The 18,717-nt window shown below is 35.7% G+C and overlaps 1 protein-coding gene and 1 long non-coding RNA gene across 19 annotated transcripts; both read left to right on the top strand.

The window, feature by feature from the left end:
- The first annotated feature begins 2,295 nt into the window (after positions 1–2,295).
- On the top strand, positions 2,296–8,204 carry LOC128018731 (uncharacterized). Of its 18 annotated transcripts, none has more exons than XR_008184972.1 (8): positions 2,296–2,523; positions 2,605–2,702; positions 2,919–3,008; positions 3,698–5,717; positions 5,816–6,511; positions 6,644–6,872; positions 7,095–7,263; positions 7,956–8,204. It is a non-coding gene; the product is annotated as an uncharacterized LOC128018731 (long non-coding RNA). The 18 variants fall into 18 exon arrangements; XR_008184965.1 differs by having other exon boundaries at positions 2,812–3,008; XR_008184971.1 differs by having other exon boundaries at positions 2,597–2,702.
- Positions 8,205–13,624: 5,420 nt separating this feature from the next.
- Positions 13,625–18,445, top strand: LOC128018087 (transmembrane protein 26-like). Its single transcript, XM_052603466.1, has 3 exons — positions 13,625–14,828; positions 16,506–16,650; positions 17,810–18,445. The coding sequence occupies exons 1-3, from the start codon at positions 14,635–14,637 to the stop codon at positions 18,443–18,445; spliced, it is 975 nt and encodes a 324-aa protein (XP_052459426.1). The 5' UTR covers positions 13,625–14,634.
- The last annotated feature ends 272 nt before the right edge of the window (positions 18,446–18,717 follow it).

Genomic DNA, 18,717 nt, shown 5'->3' with positions numbered 1-18,717 from the left:
CTTCCAGCACAGTTCAGGGGGCCACCAGAGTCGCCCTGTGTTCAGTGTTAATCTGTTGCATGTTTTTTGACTTAAATAATTTGTTATGTAGCCTAATTTATGTTTTATAAGACATCTAAGTTTAGACTAAAGACTGCACAACCCACCAAAATGTACAGCCTGGACCAGTTGATGCTAGTTTTTTTTACTGTAGATTTTTAAAGTTTTTTTTTATTTTTATAATTTTTCTTTTTGCTTCAAATAAAAAGAAAAACGAGAAAAAGTAACGCAGTGGAATAATAAAAAAAAACCATTTAAACCAGTTAAAGTAAATTGTAGTAAAATTTTACAAATAATGAGTGATGAAAAATAAATAGTCATCATCTTACATTACATCCAGCAACAATGCCATCTCCACCAGCACAGACCATGTTTTGTGTGACCTGAGAGCCCCAGCAGTCAGACTTATAGCATGTGGCATAATCCACCACAGGCAGAAGAGCCTGCTGCAGGATATCAACAAGGGGTCTATTGGATATTGACAATTAAAAAAAAAAGGCATAGTGAGAAGAAAAGAGGAAAAAAAAGATTTTAGCAGCACAACTTCATCCATAACCATCAACATTAGTCTACCTACTGTAGAGACGTCCCCAACCAGTGATATAGCAGGGAGCATTGTGGGGCAGAACACGGCCATCAGCAGGCAGACATGCAGGAGTGATCGTGTCATTAGGAAAGACGGGACACTCCAGTTTGATCAGGGTGATATCATTACTGTGGACCAGAACCAACATGAAAATTAGATTCATTACACAAGCGTTCAAGATACTGTATGCATCTCTGTTGTTTGTGATGTGTCGTTGGGACTCTGTACCGGATATTGAAGGAATTCCAGCCCTCGTGGACAATGATCTTTCCAGCGGTGATGGCCACAGATTCTCCTCCTCCTCCTTCAGGTTATGTTTTCCCAGATACACCCTATAAGTCCTGCTGCTACTGCTTCAGGGCCACGAGAGGAAACAAAGCAGTTCAGAAACACTCACAAATTCTATCAAATGGTAAATAATACTATTATGAGATTCCTCAGATCCTCAGACTAACCTGATGCAGTGAGCAGCAGTCAGAACCCACTGATCAGAAATAAGGCTTCCACCGTAAGTGTGGAACCAGCTGCTGCCACGACTGTACTGGAGGGAAATCTAGGTGAAGAAACAAAACAGGGCTCAGATGTCTTCCCTTGAAGTCATTTTACAGTTTTTTTTTTAATTTATTTTTTATTTGAATGTAAAACTAAGCATCTTACTAAGCCATATTATTGGGAGATATAGAGACAGCGTACAACTTATATTTATATGTATTTTATGTACGTTTTACAAAGTATGGGGGGGAAATGTCAGTTTAGAATTTTTTTTCAATTTATTTCTATTAAAATTTCCAAAGCAGGATTATTATCTTTAACTAAAATGATTTAATTAATGGAACTAAAGCTGAAATAAAGCAAAATATAAATATTAGAAATTAGAAATGTTGCCTTGTAAATGAAATAATTTTAGGATGAAGCACTAAGATGACAACAAATAAAAACTAAAACTGAAAAAAAAAAAAACACTAAAAGTGACACATAAAAGTAATTCAAATTAAATGAAAATTACAATAAAAGAATGTAATATAAAAAATAAAAGCTCATTCAAAATATGAATAAAAGCTATAATAAGACAATATATAGGTGCATCTCAATAAATTAGAATGTCGTGGAAAAAGTTTTTTTTTTTTTTCATTTATTTCAGTAATTCAACTCAAATTGTGAAACTTGTGTATTAAATAAATTCAGTGCACACAGACTGAAGTAGTTTAAGTCTTTGGTTCTTTTAATTGTGATGTTTTTTTCTCACATTTAACAAAAGCTCAGTACGTGTCCATGATATTTTTATGAATGTTTTTTATTTTGCAGGTGTTAGACTGTTTAACTGAACTAATGGAACAGATGGATATTTACAAAACAAAAGAGCATGACTTTGAAATGAAACTCAAAGAGGAAGCTCTCACACAGAGGAAAATGTTGGACGAGACCCAGAAATTTAGAGTCAGACTGCAAGAATGTCAGGTATTAGTAGGTGGATTAATTAATAATGTTGTGAAATGTTGTATGTTTGTGTTTCAGCATACAACATCTCTTTGCATTTGTATAGAGACATGTGCATTGCGGATACAGTGCTGATAGAAATATCTGTACTGCAGGACATGAATTTGTGTCCTTCACTCAGCTTTGTTCAGGAGCATACACTTTTTTATATTCAACCTCCTTCACAGAGAAACAGAATGTTTAAAGAAATTTAGGAGAACTGGGTTTGACCGGAATTAAAGGGATATTGCTTCACTGTTTAGTATTACAAATTAAATCGAAACATTATTGAATTCCAGTGCATTTTACAGAAAAGTCTGAAATATTGGTATTATTTGTTTTGTCTAGGAGTATCGGGTGCCTTACAGATTTTGTGCCGGGACCACATGGAGGACGTCCAATCAGAGCTAAGAAAACTAAAGGTATTGCAGCAAAGTATCAAAATCAGGCAAAGAATCATAAAGCGATTCTTCAGAAATATATATTTTTTTCCAGTACTGAAGTCAGAGATGCAAAATCTTCAGGAGACAGAGATGTAGAGCAGAGATCTTCACAGTAGGGTGGAGTAATGCAAAAGCAGATTAATAAGGAGAAACTTCAGGTGCTGTTGTCTTTCTAAAAACAACCAAAAGTCAAATTAAACGCATTTCATTTAGTCTATGAGGCACAGACCTCTTGAGGGATGGTCTCAGTCTGAAATGTCATTTCAGAGAATTGACTCCAAGCTGATCGACTGGATTAATTTCATGAACTGAACTCTGAAATGAAATTCTGTTTCACTGAAGTCTCTTCTGACCTTGACCTACCAATCATTCAGGCAGCTGAGAGACAGAGAGAGAAGAAAAACACACTAATGCGACAGCTTGAAGAGGTCATGGCTGATCTACAGTCAGTGAGACAAACTGAGGTAAGTTAAAAATAAGATTTGAATTCATCCCCAAAAATGAAATGCAACTGACCTCAACACTCAAAACATGCTCTATATCTATATTTGATCTGGTGCCTGAGAGCATATTTGCTAAGTATTTACCCGTAACCACATTTTGATTTGCTTCAACCCTTTTGACACATTAAATAGTCCATTTCTGCCACATATATGTACAATATGAATGGTTTATTTAATCATAATGATGACAGAATCATTTGAAATGACGTCATAATCATAATTATGACATAGTCACATTTTAAATAATAATAACTATTACTTTTTAAAATGTAATTATCTCATAATTTTTCCTTTTATGTAATAATTATGATGTTTATGTACATTTTGAATTTTGTCTCATTATGACTTTTTATGTCATAATTTGAATGTTCCATCTCAAAATTGTCTTAAGACAGTATATTTAAGTCTAAATTATGGCATAAAAAGTCTTCATTATGAGATAAGTAATAGCTATGAGATAAAAGTCACAAAGACATAAGTTAAATTGATAAAATTAGTCTTTTTATGTTATAATTATGATTAAAATAAATCATATTTTCATCTCAGAATTAAAACTTAGTATCTAATAATGTATTTTTATGTCACAATTATGACATTTTATCTCATAATTCTGACTTAGCAAAGCACGATGTTCTTTTTTCATGTGGCAGAAATGACCTTCCATAGGACACATGACCACAATATGTAAGTCAACTCCATGACGGTCACTTTATCACCTTCCAAGAGTGCCTTGTGTAGAGAGATTGAGACACGCTAGGCTTTGTGGCAAACCAAGATGGAAGAAGCCATGATATGAGAAAGAAACATTGCATGAATTACATCTCAAAGAGGAGGAGAGGAGCGAGAAAATGAAGCGGTGTGAGGAAAGAGAGGTGAAGGCCTTACAGAGAGGAGCTGATATGCTTGATATGCTGTAGTTTCATGTTACCCATTTAGGGCAGCTTCTCAAAAGCCTTAGGTTCCTAATTAAAACTAGATTTTATGTGTCCTACATATGTGATCTGTGTTCATTATCATGTTTACCTTTGTTGTACTTGTACTGCGCTCTGTAGGCTGGAGGGCTTTGAAAGCCACACCACATCTTACACATCAGAAAAACAGCAGGAACCGGATCAAAAAATAACATCCCTCTGGTATAATAAAGCTCTCATAAAAATCATCACTGAGTAACCCATCATCCAAAACCTATGGTGTATATTATTATGGTAAATATGCAACCCATTTAGCCAGTAGGCCTGCTTTAGAAACCAATTCCAACAGCTCTTCATAAGATTGTAACTTAGCAATTTATATATTACATAAGTTACTGTGTAAAACGATTTCCTTACTCTGTCGTCACATTCACTGTGAGAAGGATACTATCCATACACTGTGCCCTTGTTAATGATTAATGCATGAGGTTCATTATTTATGCATGCATTATTTATGAAACTCTTGCTTAGTAACTAATTACACAGTCTCTATCTTTAAATAATTTCATAGATTAAATTGTAGCTGCACATATGTCTCTTTTTCTACTTCCATTCATTTTTACTACACAAGTGCTAAAATCTCCTACATTTTTTACATTATAATGATAACCACAGACAGTGTATACATATTGTCTAAAATGTACACATGCTTTAAAATGATTATTTATTTAGTGATTTGTTTTCATCAAAAAAATAATCAGTAATATTCATCCTATTAATGGATGTTTTATTTTCACTAAACAATCTGTACTGTACTCATATTGAATCTACTGCATTCAGAATGTCTCATTGTATGTCAGGAATCTTTCATGCAGTTTCTAATTGGTCCTGCAGGGTATCTCTAATCTCATCCCAACAGGAAGTGTTCAGTCAGAGGGAGATCATCGTGACCTGGCCCGACTCATGCTCGGAAATGTTTTTGTTAGACAAACTGAAGAGGACCTGAAAAGTATAGCAAACCGAGAGATGGAGAACACAAGTCTTTTTCCACTTTAAACCTCAAGAAACACTAGTAAACTGGACAAACATTTACTTTAACAAAACTGAACTGATTTATCACTTTTGCATGTTGAGGATAAAAAAGCTTTCTTTTGTTTTTCTTTCTTCTCCTAAATATAAAAATTATTGAATGTCAATAAGATATTGAAAAAAATGAGTTCCACTGAAAAAATTATACTCATTAAAGAATCCTGAAAATTATATTTAGAAGAAGAAACATTTCTTGAGCAACAAAATCTGCATATTTGAATGCTTTCTGAAGGATCATGTGACTGAAGACTGGAGAAATGGCTGAGCTGCCATCACATGAATAAATGACGTTTTAAAATATATTAAAATAGAAAACGGTTATTCTAAATTGTAATACTTATTTCACAGTATTACTGTTTTAAAAGCATGCAGCCTTGGTTAGAGGCTTCATTCAAAAGCATTCAAAAGTCTTACCGACCCCAAACTTCTGAACAGTAGTGTACATTCACAAGAAAAAATGGGCAACAAAGAGACCAAGGGGTCACACAAACACTCACACTGGCAGATCACAAACAGACATGCTGCTAACTGTTATATGGATGCTGTTTTTTTCAGGATGTGGCACTCATGACTGCTCCAAATGATGTCATCAATCAGGGGTCATCGCCACGAGCAGGAAGGTTTGACATGAGAGAGCGAATCAGAGCTCTAGAACAGAAGTGGCCTAGCAGTGAGTAATGATCAAACCTTTGAATGTGGCGATCATCATCTGATCTAATTCCAGGCCAAAATTAACCTACATGATCACTTTTCTTCTGTACTGTTTAGAGAGCATCTGTCCCAGCAGGGGGAGCCAGAGAAACAGGGTCAGATGAAGACTCTGAGACTTCAGAGATCTGCAGCTCAGAGAGGGTCCATCAGTTCTGTGGTATCTGCTTTACACATTCTGAATTACCTATCGAATAAGAATATTTTATTGCAAAAATAGAATAAACATATCAGTCAACACTGGATGACAGTTAGACACTAATTATACAGTTTTAAAGTTTTAATGATAAAATTTGGGCATACTTGAAGAGAATAAAAATGTATGGATGTAATATTTTTCTAATAAAATAGCTACATTTCTTATATACTCTAAATTATGATCACAACTTCACTAGTAACACTGAGCTCTCAGAATCAGTTTTCAAAGTGACGAATCTGATCAATTCAGATCAAAATTGTATGACACAGGGACATAAAAAAAAGGTGGTCAACTGACTCAAAATTCTCATTACAAAAACCATTTTAAACTAAAAGTCAGATGTTCTTGATTCCACTGAAGCTCAAGATGCTCTTTGGATCCCTCTCAAACTAAATATATAAATGGTCCCAGACTGTTGTGTACTGTGTAGTGTGCTAAATGTGTTTATTTGATTCCTGCTGAGTGGTTTTGTGCTCCCTGAAGCTCTGACCGAGGCAGCACGAGAACGTACAGCCAGACTGGACACGTCTGATGCTCTGGAGCTCAGTGAGAGAACGGTGAGTGCGGCACATACTCATTCAAACTAAATTGTGTGAAACATGCATCTGCAGCCTTAAGATTGTGCTCTATTTTGAGTTTGTTTTATTCATGAATCATTAATGAGTCATTATTTTTTGTCTTTGATTTAGTACCTGGAGCTAGTGTGCGTGCTGCATGAGGCCCTGGAGCTCAGTGACGTTGAGCTGTCAGGATGTGCTAGTTTAAAGCACCTACCTCCTGATGAGAGACAGCACATAGTCTCTATGAGACAAACAGACCTGGAGTTTGTGAGAACCCGCCTTGATCTAGAGAACAGACACAAAGCCAACAGCAAGAGCTACTGCTGGAGAAAAACCAGAGAGAGATACACACACTCAGGTGCAAACAAAAGAAAAACACACATTCATGACAAATAATTCCCCCTCTGTTTCTCAGTGTTTCTCAATTTTATATTAAGATATTAAGAAAAGAAACAAAACAAAATAATTCCCTCTCTTCCTCAATGTTCACTTGATTTTCAATATATGTTTAGTGATATATGTCCAAAAAATAATAGAAAACAATTAATTTATTACATTACATTACAACTATTTGTTTCAGAGAGAGCCAGGTGCTGGAGTACCAGATGCAGACCGAGCTTGAGAGTGTGAAGGCAGAACTAGAGACTCAGAGACAAGAGATGGAACAGCTTCGGCTGGATCTACAGGACAGCATCAACTAGCTGCAGAGAAACCAGCAGGAACGCAGTATTACCAACAGAAATAATAGGGTATCACACATACAAGCTCACTTGGAAAGTGAGAAAGTCTGACTCACACTAACTTTGTGATAGAGAGATTTTTTTGTTTTGTTTCCTGAACAAACTTATTCCAACCTGAAAACACAAACAATTCTGACTTGTCAGTTTGTAAAAACAAATAATCTAGCTAAGAGAACAGACAGAAAGAGTTTAAGAGTGGGCCATTACAGCTATATACCAAATGAAAGCTATAAAAAGGTACGTTCAGTGGCAACAGTGTATTGGTTTTGAATCAGTGCCCCAATGCAAGAGTTTGTGTGTTTGATCTCCAGAACATATGCAAGGTCTAAATCCATGCTGTCTGCCACAGGCTGTCTGCATGGGGTTTTACAGAGACACTCCACACTGTGCAATTAATAGATTTTTCAGCAGCACCACCAAATTTGTTCTTTCCTGAGCTCATAATCTCACTGCTATAAATGGAGCTTGAATCTGCTCCTGTTCGTTTGATGCTAGACCTATTAAAAAATAGCACAGACAGAATACAAGAATGCGTCTTTTTAATACTTGCGTCTGCCACAATAATGTTATGCATTTGAATTATCTTCATTTCGGGGCTTTTCTTAGCAAATATTCATAAAAAAATGATATGCCATGCATAATTAATTTTATTGAAATATGTAATAAGTATTTGACAGCCCTATTTCTTTCTGTGTTCGCAGGCACCAGCAGTGAAGAAACGGACCTCACAGATGAGACTGAAAAGGAGAGAGAGTGAGCTAGATAATCAGAAGAAAGAAATGGGGCAGAAAACGCAGATCTGTTCAATGGTCTCTGATTTGTCCAATCCTTTGCAAGCTCCTGAGAGCTCCCAACTACCCCTGCTCGCTGAGGCTCAATGACATGAACACAACTTAAGAGCATGCAGCATTATACAGCTGTGCTTTTTAATATTAAACAATGTTATAATATTTCCTAATTCTTGTTTCTCTCTATATATGTGTGACACAAACACACAGCAGAGTGTTGATATACAGTGCGTCTCTGCACTAGTGCAGTGAAACTTTCTGGAGGTTTTATAATTATGCCAGAAGTTGGCGACATGTGACTGTTTTTATGAGTGAGTCATATGAATCATTCATCCAACTGATTAATTTACAAACACGGATTCACTTCATGAATTAATGAACGACACAAGTAACTGTTACTTTAATGAGTGAGCCACTGAATCATTTACTCAGCCGATTTGTTCTAAAATGCGGATTTAAGGTGTGTTCATACCATTCATGTCCTCATAGAGCTCCACCTGACCACCTCATATTTAGATATTGTAATAATTCCAAATCCAAGGGTGTGAAGAAGAGCTCCAAGAAGAAGGTCACGTGTGTAATCACATGGCCTGAATGCAGCATAATCCCTAATGGAAACATTAAAGGTACATTTGTTTTATTAATATTTTTATATTTACATCCCTTAACACTGGCAACGTCGCGGTGGTTTGGAATTATATCATTAACATCACCAGTAAATCCATCAAAAATATCTGAGGGATAAAAAGACATTCCTGTTCCCATTTATCTGAAAGAGTGCAAAAATCTGGTGTTTAACAACAAACATGCCTTTGGATTTAACATTAATCCACTGTGTGGGATCATTTCCCAACTGTTCTCTGCACATAGTCTCTTTTCTCAGGAAGAATTACCTTAGTTCCTTTTGTTCCTCACAGCTGTTCCTCATTTACAGAGCCATCTGACAACATTAGAGATTCAAAAAAAAAAAAAAAAAAAAAAAAAACGGTGATGTATTTTGTTAATTAAACACATTCAGTTCTGTGTAGACAGGCATCAAGGATAAGTCTCCCCTCATCGTTTTGTCTGAATTACTGTCACACAACTCTGTTTGCTTGTTGTGGGTAGAGGAGAATAGAAGAACATAATGGACAGTTTCCAATAAAGGAAGGCTCCTGGAAGTGATCATTAAATTTCATTATACAAGCAGATAGGATCACATGAATCCATCTGAAGAAACCAATTTTCATTATATTTGTTGACTTTTTTTTTCTTTGAATGTAGAATCAGATTATCAGCAAAATACCAGTGGCCCCACGTAATATTTAAAATGATCCTCCTCGTCTTCCTCATTAGTGCTGATCACTATATGAAGTGGGTGGATGAATCCCAGCTGGCATCTGCTCCATTCAGATTGCTGGCATCAATCCAGCCCATTAAAGGATCAAGAGAGGAAAATCAGTTCAATTATTGAAAGAGGGCTCAATCCTTTGTTCATGGGAATTCAAATAGTACAAGAAATGCTGTGTTCCCCAAACTGTCTCCTTCGATTAGAGACTGCTTCCCTGTGGCAAAATGTCGGTATTGCATTATTAGCTGGTATTGTAGAGTTTGATTCCTGTAACTGTATTGAACCCTTGAAATACAGTGTGCCAAAAAGCCCAATATAGTGTAGTGTCATATATAGTGAGACTTTACCATGTAGTTTTTTTTAATACAACTATACAAATTTTATTATCTTGGGAGTAAATTATATAATTATAAATTATATATATATATTTACTCCCAAGATAATAACACAGTTGCAAAGCAGTTTATGTATTTTAAGTTTCACTTTAATGGTGGGGGGTCACATATGTATAAATGTGTTTTTAATTGTATTACTATTAAAATGTTTTTAAATCTGAAAGATTTTAAAATGTTTTTAAAATAAGTCTGAATCAAAATACATAAAAAACAGTAATACTATATATATATATATATATATATATATATATATATATATATATATATATATATATATATATATATATATATATATATATATATATATATATTACATTTAAAGTAACTGTTTTCTATTGTAATACATTTCTTAATGCATGTTTAACCCTGTATTGGCAAAGCTACATCTTCAGAGTGATTACTCTAGTGTCACATGATCCTTCAAAAATCATTCTTACATATTGATTTGCAGCTCAAGGAGCATATAATATTATTATTAATGTCAAAAACAGTTAGTATGATTTATAAAAAAAATTCAGTATTCTTTGATGACTAGATAGTTCAAAAGAACTGGAATAGAAAGCTTTTGTAACATAAATGTGTTTACTGTTACTTTTTGGTCAAGTCAGGGTGGGTTAAGCACTGGAAAAAAATATATTGTAAGGCATAATCTATAATCTACAGTATTGTTCAAAATAATAGCAGTACAATGTGACTAACCAGAATAATCAAGGTTTTTCATATATTTTTTTATTGCTACGTGGCAAACAAGTTACCAGTAGGTTCAGTAGATTCTCAGAAAACAAATGAGACCCAGCATTCATGATATGCACGCTCTTAAGGCTGTGCAATTGGGCAATTAGTTGAATTAGTTGAAAGGGGTGTGTTCAAAAAAATAGCAGTGTGGCATTCAATCACTGAGGTCATCAATTTTGTGAAGAAACAGGTGTGAATCAGGTGGCCCCTATTTAAGGATGAAGCCAACACTTGTTGAACATGCATTTGAAAGCTGAGGAAAATGGGTCGTTCAAGACATTGTTCAGAAGAACAGCGTACTTTGGTTAAAAAGTTGATTAGAGAGGGGAAAACCTATAAAGAGGTGCAAAAAATGATAGGCTGTTCAGCTAAAATGATCTCCAATGCCTTAAAATGGAGAGCAAAACCAGAGAGACGTGGAAGAAAACGGAAGACAACCATCAAAATGGATAGAAGAATAACCAGAATAGCAAAGGCTCAGCCAATGATCACCTCCAGGATGATCAAAGACAGTCTGGAGTTACCTGTAAGTACTGTGACAGTTAGAAGACGTCTGTGTGAAGCTAATCTATTTTCAAGAATCCCCCGCAAAGTCCCTCTGTTAAAAAAAAGGCATGTGCAGAAGAGGTTACAATTTGCCAAAGAACACATCAACTGGCCTAAAGAGAAATGGAGGAACATTTTGTGGACTGATGAGAGTAAAATTGTTCTTTTTGGGTCCAAGGGCCACAGGCAGTTTGTGAGACGACCCCCAAACTCTGAATTCAAGCCACAGTACACAGTGAAGACAGTGAAGCATGGAGGTGCAAGCATCATGATATGGGCATGTTTCTCCTACTATGGTGTTGGGCCTATTTATCGCATACCAGGGATCATGGATCAGTTTGCATATGTTAAAATACTTGAAGAGGTCATGTTGCCCTATGCTGAAGAGGACATGCCCTTGAAATGGTTGTTTCAACAAGACAATGACCCAAAACACACTAGTAAACGGGCAAAGTCTTGGTTCCAAACCAACAAAATTAATGTTATGGAGTGGCCAGCCCAATCTCCAGACCTTAATCCAATTGAGAACTTGTGGGGTGATATCAAAAATGCTGTTTCTGAAGCAAAACCAAGAAATGTGAATGAATTGTGGAATGTTGTTAAAGAATCATGGAGTGGAATAACAGCTGAGAGGTGCCACAAGTTGGTTGACTCCATGCCACACAGATGTCAAGCAGTTTTAAAAAACTGTGGTCATACAACTAAATATTAGTTTAGTGATTCACAGGATTGCTAAATCCCAGAAAAAAAAATGTTTGTACAAAATAGTTTTGAGTTTGTACAGTCAAAGGTAGACACTGCTATTTTTTTGAACACACCCCTTTCAACTAATTGCCCAATTGCACAGCCTTAAGAGCGTGCATATCATGAATGCTGGGTCTTGTTTGTTTTCTGACAATCTACTGAACCTACTGGTAACTTGTTTGCCACGTAGCAATAAAAAATATACTAAAAACCTTGATTATTCTGGTTAGTCACATTGTACTGCTATTATTTTGAACAATACTGTATGTAATTGTTAACCATTGTTGGCTGTGTTTCTTTGGGTGTTCTGTGTATACATACAATCATTAATATTAACGTCTGATGCCTTATCGCCTGTATAAAGACACTGACAGCATCCTACATCACAGACATCCTCTGCTGAGGAGACTATAAAGGCAACTGGTTGTTGATGGACCATTTAATCAAAACCTATTCTCTCATTCACAGATATCCGCTCTCCCCTGAGAGAGATCTGAAAGTGTAGGCATTTTCTCATCCTCTCCCTTCACAAAAATGCTGATGATTTCAAGAAAGAGAATGACAGAAGCACTCTGTGAGGGTCCGTAAATAGCAATGGGTAGTGAGGTTGATGGCCTAGGGATGGATTTCTTAATGAGCTAAATAAATGGCCACTTAATCCATCCACAAACACTGTTTGTCTTCACCTGAATTCCCCCCTGACAAGCTGTCCTCCCCAAACAAGCGTTGTTGATGTAGTGTGCCATGCTCGAGATTTTTTTGTGTGGTATGGAGTTAGTCTGTCCTGTCATAGACATATCATTCCTGCAGGTGGCACCACATACAGTTACACATAGAAGTCACTGACACTATTATAATGTGAAGAACTCTGAAATGTTAATGTAATTTATTCCACTTCGTATGAATTCAGCTGAATACATATGATATTGGATTCTAGATGTGTTATATATTTAATTAATTCACTCTGCAAGTACCAATTCTGATTTATGTCAAGAGCCTCTCAAGCTCAACTTGGGAAACACACAGAACCGTTTTTGATTCATTTGGAGTTGGACATGATGTAAAAATAATAACCTTGATTCAAAGACCTAGCTCATAAGAATCCCAGGAATCGGGCTATACTGTATTTTTTGATTCACTACAGAGAATTTGCTTACTTGAATTTGATTCACTTTGAGAATTTTTAGGGACTATGCTCACTGAACTATAGAAATGTTTTCTAGTGTAGATCATTGGTTCTGCTGCATTTTTGTGATTCATTAAAATTAATATAGCCTACAGGAATTGGAATATACTGATAGTAGCAGTATGTTTCGTGGTATTCAGCAGAACAGTCAATATTTTACACTAATATTGTTCATCCAACATTTATTCCCTCTTTGGTGCAGGGATCAGGAATTGTTATTTCTCCTGGTAAGAGATTTGATATGATTTGTAACTTTAATTTCATAATTATTTAATTTCATTATGATAATATGTGTTTATTCATCAGAGAGCTGAGAATCAGTTGAGAATATTTCTGCATGTCATTTCGCCAGAATGTGAAGTTTATGAGTCATTTGAACCATTCATTCAACTGATTCGTAAACAAATGGTTAAACTCAGATTCATTCATTGACAAAACAAGTAAATGTCCTTATGAGAGAGACACGGAATAATTTATTCAGCCAAATCATTCAAAATATAGATAATGAAACAAGTCTGTTACTACAGTATGTCCTAACTTACTTTGTGACCAAGAAAGTACATAGTATGAGTTAAACATTACTGTATAGCCTACAAAACATTCAAAACTGAGATTTGTGACAGTGTAGATTAATTTCTTTAAATTTTTTTGTCATGTCCAAAAACCTGTAACAAAAATCACAAGAACCTACTCTGAATCCTATTATTAATAGCATATGATCCCATGTCCACTGTAAAGGTTGCATTGCCTATGTTTTTCTGTGGAGGCGTCTTATCACGGCCCATGTTGGGTGGTACTACTGTGGCATGGTGGAATCAGGGTGTGTATGTGTAAAATGTGTCTGAAAATGCCGTCTGAAAGACTGGCTCCTCATTGCAGATAACTTTGTTCTTGGTTCCCTTAAGGATGACATCATAATGGGTGATCATACAGCAGCAGGAAGTGTTATCTGTGACATGTTCAGTCACAATAACCTCAAATGCGCTAACAAACACACATTTCTTCAGGCACACACACACTCCATCCTATTTTATCCCCAAAGACTGCATTTTATCTATACAAGACACACACACACCCATTCATATCCAGAAGCAGTCCCTGAAACCTCAGGGGGGTTAAGTTGTGTTTGCAGTTAAAAAGGACTGTCTCCAACTCAGGGGTAGCCAGAGGGTTGTGGATATGGTAGAAGCTTTTGTTTTGGTAATCTGTGAAAACAAGTGGAATATATTTTATAACCGTCACTTGAGTATCTGAATCTGGATCCTTTGGCTGAACCCACTGAAAGTAAGTCTGGTATCATTTTATACGGTTGCGCTGAGATTTAAGGAAATGTTAAGTAAGTTGTCTACTTGTTTAATATTAAGCATGTGTTTATCAAATTTAAATCGTTCACAGGAGACCATCAGATATGTATTTTATTCATTGATTTGTTAAATAAGATCACATATTTCTGCATTATTTTATTAACTTTATATATAACTGATTAATGAAAATAAATCAAACTTTTCCTATAAGGTATTTTTTTTAGGTGCACATGCATGTTTAGTATTATAAATATTCCATTTACTGAATATACAAGAACAAATGCATCATATATGAACTTTTTTCTTTGCCCTTCAGTTCTGTCTTTCTGATTCAGACTGCGTTAAATGAACAATGTGCCGGGTTCTGAACATCTTATTGGCTCTTCTGAGTCGCTTCCTGTTTGCGGTGCATGGGATCCTGACAGTGTGGCGTGTAGTGGAGGTGACTGGAGAGCCCTCCTATTGGCTGCTTCTGATGGGTGTGACGCTGCTGGGTGTGGAGATGGCAATCACTATCAAATACACGCAGAATGCTGAATGGAAATGGTGAGGTTATGCTATAGTCCTATCAAAGACATAAATATAATGACAGTGGTGTCACTGGAATTATTGCAGAATTTAACACAAATATTGGTGCATAGCGCTGTAAATGAATTTGTTGCAACATTTTGTTTGACTCCGTATGAAAATAATAAATAGAATTTGAAATAGAAAAAGAATTATGTATATATATCCTAGTATAATATGTTATATATATATATATATATATGTTGTTGGTAAGATATTTTTTTACGATTTTGGAAGAAGCCTTTTATGCTCATAAATGCTCTATTAATTTGATAAAAAATAAATAAAGAACAGTACTATTGTGAAATATTATTAAAATTAAAACAAAATATAAAATATAATATGCTTATTTGATGCTCAAGAAAAATAATTGTTCTCTATGTTGAAAACTGTTGAAACATTATATTTCAGGATTCTTTAACGAAAAGTAAGTTTATATGAACAGCATTTTTTAAGCAGACATCTTTTGTAAAATTATACGGTCACTTTTAATCAATTCACTGAATATCTGTTGAGTAAAAGTATGATTTGTTTTTCAAATAACAAACAGAATGTTTACTGACCCCACACTTTTGAACAATATAGCAACATGTAGTTTAAACTTGAAAATTAAAAGCAAGGAAAGATATTTTTATAATGATATAATGTCATTACACATTTTTGAGGTCTCTGACCCGCAGAAAAGCCACATTTTTGATTGTGATTTAAAAAAATTATATATTACAGAAATATCATGTTTAACGAAAGAACTAAAAAAATAATGTGAATTTGGAATGACATGTGGGTGAGTAAACAATGACAGATTTTTCCTTTTTATCATATTAATACTATTAATACTATTAAGGACTCTTTTCACTTGGAAATGATGTGTTTGTCAAAAATAGTTTTACCAACTTTCATGTAACTCTCAGAAAAAAGAGAATCTGTTATGGCCTTTTTAAAATAACTTTACCAAGTTATTCCAAACGTTATAGTACAAAACGACACAGGGCTCAGAAGCAGGGTGCCTTAATAATAATTAAAACACTAATGAGAATCTGGGAAGTTGCACTCGTTACTTCGGCACTTCAGTCTGTCTTGCGGGGACTTGTGATAATAATAACAACCCCTTCGCTCAACTGAGGAAAAAAACTAACTTAGCATTCACACAGAGCAGCACATCATCACATTCAGACTTGATTCTGTTTATTGGTTAATTTATGCATGTACATTGAGATCGCTATGCTAGGAAATGTTTTAATGAGACTCTACCCCACTGACATGGACGGACGACCTTCTGAGGACTTTCTCCTTACCTCTGTCTTTCTCATCAACCTCTTCGCTCTACCATGATCTCCACCTGAACTTTTCTATCTCTCCTTCTCTGCCTTACTACTTTTCTACGCATACTATCTCTCTCCTGCACTCTACACTTTGAAGTCTCTGTGCTCTTTAGAGAGGCTCGCATGTGTCAGTGGGGATTTGCATAGCTAATGGGAGTAATTTGCAGTCTGCTTTGGGCTGGTGTGCCTGCAGCACCGGACTCTGTGGTGTGACCCAGCTTTACCACCCAGTCAGAAGAATCTGACACACATACAACTGTTTGGTGGTTTTACTAAGTCAAAAGTAAAGAATAGGCGTGCTCCTCCATTAATGTGATGATCCACTCTTCTGCAGGTTCTCACCTATGGTGTTTCTATATCTGAGCACTGTGATTCCCTCGGTCTGGTTCCTGGAACTGAACCTCCTACAGTCCAATCTGCCTATCAACTCGAGCACAAACTCTGACCCGCAATTCTTCTCCCAGATGCCTCTAACAATGGTGGGTGGAAAACAATCATTAACTCTGACCTGACTAATTTTGGTGCTTGATATTGCAAATTGGTGTGTCTTACGATATTATATTTAATGTATTATTTTAAATATGAAACAGTTTTATTGTTTTCTGCACTTTGTTATTCTTCTTGTTATTTCGATACAGCTAATGAACTGGAATCTCCCACATTCACATACAACGGCATAAGTCTGTATTACAGAATTTGACTCTAGAAATATTGAAGCATGTCCAATAACTTAAATAATTGGACCAGATTATAACCTTTTTAAAAAACAAAAATGTAAGAAATTTATTTGATTTAAAATTTTTATAAAGAATGAAGTTCTCAAATATTTTCTTTAGTTCATCTTAATTTTTGTCTTAAGAATAAAATGACAGGCTTTAATATTTGATTGTATAATAGCCAAGTAATAAAGTTGTCTAATACAACACATTCTGCTTAAAACCCTGGTTAATCTTTACAATAAATGTATCCATCATTAACATCAATGCTGCAATGCTTAATATTCAAAAGAACCCAATAAATGGATTAAATACTTTCCCACAAATAGTTTAGTTCTTAAAGTAGTTTTTTCTATTGAACAATCTTAAGAAAAAACCGCTAGAAACACTTAAAAGTATTTTTGAAAATGCAAAGTATTTGTAAGTTTATATCCAAACTCCAGTGCTTTTATATAGTTACATAAAATGCTGTTGATCCTGTCTGAGGTTTTTACAGGTTTAGACTTTCTTACAGCTCTGTATCTGACTAATCAGAATTTTTTTTTAATATTGATGACTGTGATAATTGTTTTTTGTTGTTGTTGTGACTTTGTGTGGGTGGAAAGCTGGGTGTTTTGTAAGAATACTCTGCAATAGCTAATCAGTGACTTTACTGAAAAGCGTTTTTGAAACCATATCATCTCAGTTGTCCTCTTTCATTAAGTTAATCCTCCAGTGGATCTTTTGTTGAGGCACTCCAATGAGTCAAAGCAATCATTTTTCCTTATTAACTGTTTGAACCTTTTTAATCTGGCATAACAATAAGATCTAAACAACAATTTTGATTCATCCATTTAAATGATCGCAGTCTTGCTGTGTGCTCTCACTGTCTGGGCTGTTACCATGGTGATTAGCCCATTTGTGGTGTGTGTGTGTGAGACAGGGGTTGGCGGAACTTGATCCTGAGAACTGGGTGGAGGCTCTGGAGCAGACCATGTTGATCGTTTTGGTTCTGGGCCGCTGGCTGATGCCGAAGGGTGACATGTCACGTGACCAGCTATCTCAGCTCCTCATGGTTTATGTGGGGCTTGGAGCTGATATCCTGGACATCTTTGACACGTTTAAGGAGCCGCAAGTGAAAACCAAGCAGGCTGTGATCATTGTTGGGCTAAGTTTGTTCTCCTGGGCCTTGATGCAGTTTCCTCTTGTTCTTACCCAAACCAGCCATCCCAGAGTCCGAGAGGAAGGTCAGTCAGAGGCTGTAAAGCCTGGGCGAGCTGGCTGGACCGTGTCCTGCTGCTCTAGCGAAGTCTGGAGCCTTCTGCTAACGGTGGGTCTGCAGGATGGCCCATTCCTGATTTACCGTCTGTACCTCATGATACGTGAAAATGTTCTGAACCAGCTGATGATCTTCTTCACATGCAAGAACATCCTCATTGTTTTGCTGGAGGTCTACAGGATCGGTGTTGTCCACTTGGAGCAAAGCAATCCAGGGGGCAAAACTGAGTCATGTGACCTGTCTCGTGGACACACGGAATTGACTGATGAAGAGGCTATAGAATCCAGCTGTCAAGAATAGATTCGATTCACACTCTCTATCTATCTATCTATCTATCTATCTATCTATCTATCTATCTATCTATCTATCTATCTATCTATCTATCTATCTATCTATCTATCTATCTATCTATCTATCTATCTATCTATCTATCTATCTATCTATCTATCTTTAAGGTGACCCTATCTTTAAATCTGTCTGTGTAGACACAATTAAAAAATAGTGCCTTGTGTGCTTAAAAGTTTTGGAACGTTAAACTTACTCAAAATCTTATCATAAACATCTAAATTAGA

The sequence above is a fragment of the Carassius gibelio genome, chromosome A8 (assembly GCF_023724105.1).
Source record: "Carassius gibelio isolate Cgi1373 ecotype wild population from Czech Republic chromosome A8, carGib1.2-hapl.c, whole genome shotgun sequence".
In the NCBI taxonomy this organism is placed as follows: Eukaryota; Metazoa; Chordata; class Actinopteri; order Cypriniformes; family Cyprinidae; genus Carassius; species Carassius gibelio.
The sequence above is the reverse complement of the archived record's forward strand: the minus strand, read 5'-3'. Positions and strand labels throughout refer to the sequence as shown.

Excerpts from the sequence above, each read along its gene's own strand:
- LOC128018087 (XM_052603466.1), top strand. The coding sequence starts at position 14,635 with ATGTGCCGGGTTCTGAACATCTTATTGGCTCTTCTGAGTCGCTTCCTG. Across the intron at positions 14,829-16,505 it reads CAGAATGCTGAATGGAAATG|GTTCTCACCTATGGTGTTTC; the intron begins GTGAGGTTATGC and ends ACTCTTCTGCAG. Across the intron at positions 16,651-17,809 it reads CCCAGATGCCTCTAACAATG|GGGTTGGCGGAACTTGATCC; the intron begins GTGGGTGGAAAA and ends TGTGTGAGACAG.